The sequence below is a fragment of the Lactuca virosa genome, chromosome 3 (assembly GCF_052849685.1).
Source record: "Lactuca virosa cultivar CGN04683 chromosome 3, Lactuca_virosa_CGN04683_v6, whole genome shotgun sequence".
Taxonomy (NCBI): domain Eukaryota; kingdom Viridiplantae; phylum Streptophyta; class Magnoliopsida; order Asterales; family Asteraceae; genus Lactuca; species Lactuca virosa.
In genome coordinates this window covers 9,786,186-9,790,045 of record NC_136428.1, presented here as the reverse complement: position 1 = coordinate 9,790,045, position 3,860 = coordinate 9,786,186, and the positions used below count along the sequence as shown (strand labels likewise).

The window sequence follows — 3,860 nt, the reverse complement described above, 5'->3', positions numbered from 1 at the left end:
TCGTATGTGAGATATAGTTACTAGACTTATCCAAGTGGGAGACTGTTGGATTAGTGTCTAAGCCCGTAACTATATTTGGTATGTGCTTGACCCGGTTATGCATGGTCCTTTTGGGTTGCCTTCACCAAAGCAACTTGACAAGGTAATTTGATATGAGAGAGAGGATATTATGGTTTATTAATATATTATAAGAATAATATATTAAAGGAGAAATCATATTTATTTAATTAGTATTAGTCATAAATTAATTAGGAATTAATTTGGTGACTAAAAGAGATTAATTAAATAAAGGGGCATAAACTGTCAAATGTGTGATAGTTGAGTTTTGGGCTGGGAAACCTAATGGACTAAGGGGAAACGAAATTATGATGAAGGATCATCATATTTTCGTCCAAGGGCCTTATTCCAGAAGGTTCCTTGGGCTACTTGGTGGCTAAGGTATCCATTAGGGTTTAGACTGAAACCCTAGCAGCTTGCACTATAAATAAGACCCCAAGGCTCCAATTTTCGGCCACTTGCTTCCAAGAGAAACCCTAGGGCCGAAAATTAGCATCCTCCCTCCTCCCTCAAAGTTGCATTCTTGCTTGAGGTGTTTGTGATCCATTAGAGGAGTTACAATTGTGACTCTAAGCTCAAGAGAAGAAGAAAAGAAGATCTAAGCCAATCTTTGAAGAGGTAAACATCTAGATCTGATGTATTAAGTTAATTTTCAAATTATGTATGCTAGATTAGGGTTTGTAAGTCTTGGATTCAATGCATGTACAATAGAGAAACCTAGATCCAAGCATTAGGGTTTGTATGAGCACATAGGATTGTTCTTATGCATAAAACCCATCACTCCTTTCGTAACCAATGACCAAATGTTTTACTATGCTCTTGTTCTAGATGTGCCTTTTGTTTAGTAGGGTGTAGATGTTCCAAAAATTCCATATGTCGTCTGTCAATACGTTAATGTTAATATTATAACAAAAAAAACATACATGTAAAAAACCTTACTTGATATACAGGAGTACTTCAGATGTATTTTGCAATACAAAGAAATGTGCTTTGCTGAATAGTTCTGCAGAAACTTCTACCGATTTAGCAGCTGATAGAGGAGTACCGTTCGTAATAGAGCTACTATCTACACCTTTATGAATTCCACATTTGTTATTATTGTCAGGTGGAATACCAACAGTATCCATCTTTTTAAGGAATTGACTAAAAAACTCAATTGCCTCTTCTGCAACATTCTCTTCTGCAATGCATCCTTCTGGTCTATTTTTGTTTCACACGTGCCCCTTAATAACCTTCATAAACCTTTCAAACGAGTACATCCATCTAAAGAATATTGGACCGCATAATTTTACTTCCCTAGTTAGATGAACGGTTAAATGAATCATCACATCAAAAAATGATGGTGGAAAGTGTTTCTCAAGAAGACATAAGGTTACACATAACTCCTCTTGTAACTTATCGAGCTCATCCACTATGATTTCTTTGCTACATATTGATTTGAAAAAGAAACAAAACCTTGTAATAGCAACTCTGGTGGGTGGATGCATAATAGATCGAATTGCTATGGGCAAAAATTGTTGCATGAGCATGTGATAGTCATGTGATTTTAGTACGATCAACTTCCTATCCTTTAGACTCACCAAACTAGAAAAATTAGAACAATACCCTTGAAGAACCCTTAAGTTGTATAAAGTCTCACAGAATTTGTCTTTTTCCTCTTTTGTCAATGTACAACCTGCTGCGGGAAGTGTTGTGTTGTTCCCTTCTATCTGAGGATGCAACTTTGGTTTTAAACCATAATGAACCAAATCCAATCGAGCTTTATAACCATCTTTCGTCTTCCCGGGAACGTTCAACACAGTTCCTGTTAAACTCTCGCCCACGTTCTTTTCCACATGCATAAAATCTATACAATGTGGAACCAAATTGTCGGGCTAATACCTTAGTTGTCTATACCATATATTGAATTTCTTCCAGTATGTATTATTTTGCTGGCCCACATCTGAAGTACCCACTTGGTGTGATTTTCTCTTTTTTTTATTAATCTTCCCACCTTTTCCACTTGTAGATTGTTGGATTTCTGCCTCCTTGCCCTTATTAACATTTCCTCATTTATTAATTATAAATTTCACCCTGTTATATATTTCCTCCCCATTCATAGGTTTTGGAGAGGGTGAGAACTCTTGTTGTCCATTGAATGCCTTCTTTTGTCTTCTGAACGGGTGATCATACGGTAGAAATCTTCTATGACCAGCATAACTCTGCTTATTCGATTCAGGGAGTCTAATGTAGTGTGTCTCTTCGCCACACACAACACAACCTTGAAAACCGCTGTATGGGCAACCACTTAATGTACCTAGAGCAGGATAATCATTAATAGTCCATAACACAACTGCACGTAGTTTAAAGTGCTCTTGTGCATATGCATCGTATGTTTCAACTCCAATATCAAATAATAATTGCAGATCATCAATAAAAGGTGCTAGGAACACATCAATATCGTTTCCTGGTGTTCCCAAAATCAATAACGAAAGCATGATGAACTTTCTCTTCATACATAACCATGGTGGAAGGTTGTAAATGACAGTTAAAATAGGCCAAACACTATGATTCCTATTTCCTCTGTTCACATCGACCTCGTCAACCGAAATGCCTAGCCGCAAATTTCTTGGTTCGCTAGCAAAATCAGGATATTTGTCATCAATGGCAGCCCATGCTGGTGAATCAGCTGGGTGACTTAAAACGCCAATATCCACCTTTCTTTCTGTTGCGTGCCATGTTAAATCTTTTGCAGTAGTCTTAGACTGAAAAAGACGCTTTAAGCGCGGAATAATTGGAAAGTACCACAAAACTTTTGCAGGAATATTGTTGTAAATTTTATTTTTTTGTTCATCAACCTTCCATCTTGATTTACCACAAGTAGGACATGCTGCCAAGTCTGTGTATTCGTTTCTGTAAAGTATACAATTGTTGACACATGCATGTATCTTAGTATACCCTGAACACATTGCCTTGAATGCTTTTTTCGCCTCGTATGTACTACTGTACATTTCGTTTCCTTCTGGTAACATATTTTTGATCAAAACTAATAATTCTGTAAAGCACTTATCTGATACTCCATACTTACTCTTCAAGTTGAGTAGTTGAATGATTGCAGATAATTTTGTGAAATTATGACACCATGTGTATAGGGGCTTCTCGGCATCTTCTATCAGCTCTCTAAACTTATCAAGGTTCCCAATAAAATTTTCTTCTACAGCTTCAACCATCTCTACTGTTTCTGCAACATCTGTTGGCATTTCTGTGTTCATGTTCGTGGAATCTACAACGTTTGACGTATCCATGTCAAAATTATGTTCATATATATATATATATATATATATATATATATATATATATATATATAACTTCTTGGTGGTTCTTCTGTTTCTCCATGCTTATTCCAATTTGTGTATGTTTGATCAATTCCATTCCTGAATAGATGATCATCTACCACATCCACCGAATGAGATATGTGGTTTACACACTTAACACATGGACATGGAATTCTTATCTTTTTTTGGTATCTACAGGATCCATATGTTTAGAAATCTTGTAATTGTGTACTGCATATTTGATAAACTCTGCAACACCTTTTACATAGGTTTCTGATGTTCTGTAGGCTCTCATCCAAGACTTATCCATATTCAGCTTACAACAGCATCAACAAGCAATATATGTTTCCTGTTGATTGACCCATTTTAACAAACAGTTGGTGTGCATAAACGAAATAGATCACATTACAAATAAATCCAATATCTTGAAACAAAAAAAGTTGTTAACTCAAAAAAAAATATAATGATACACATCATGACCAAACGAAA

At 35.9% G+C, this 3,860-nt stretch overlaps 1 protein-coding gene across 1 annotated transcript; it reads right to left on the bottom strand.

Moving 5' to 3' along the window:
- Nucleotides 1–834: 834 nt before the first annotated feature.
- LOC145163288 (uncharacterized) lies at nucleotides 835–3,308 on the bottom strand. Its single transcript, XM_079082127.1, has 4 exons — nucleotides 2,130–3,308; nucleotides 1,300–1,883; nucleotides 1,006–1,257; nucleotides 835–937 (listed from the first exon to the last, which is right to left on the bottom strand). Exons 1-4 carry the CDS (start codon nucleotides 3,306–3,308, stop codon nucleotides 835–837), a joined length of 2,118 nt encoding a protein of 705 aa, XP_078938253.1.
- Between the last annotated feature and the right edge of the window lie 552 nt (nucleotides 3,309–3,860).

Coding starts and splice junctions, on each gene's coding strand:
- LOC145163288 (XM_079082127.1), bottom strand. CDS start 3,308: ATGAACACAGAAATGCCAACAGATGTTGCAGAAACAGTAGAGATGGTT. Junction 1,884..2,129: donor GGGAGGAAATATATAACAGG/GTGAAATTTATA, acceptor CATGTGGAAAAG/AACGTGGGCGAGAGTTTAAC. Junction 938..1,005: donor AATACATCTGAAGTACTCCT/GTATATCAAGTA, acceptor ACGTATTGACAG/ACGACATATGGAATTTTTGG.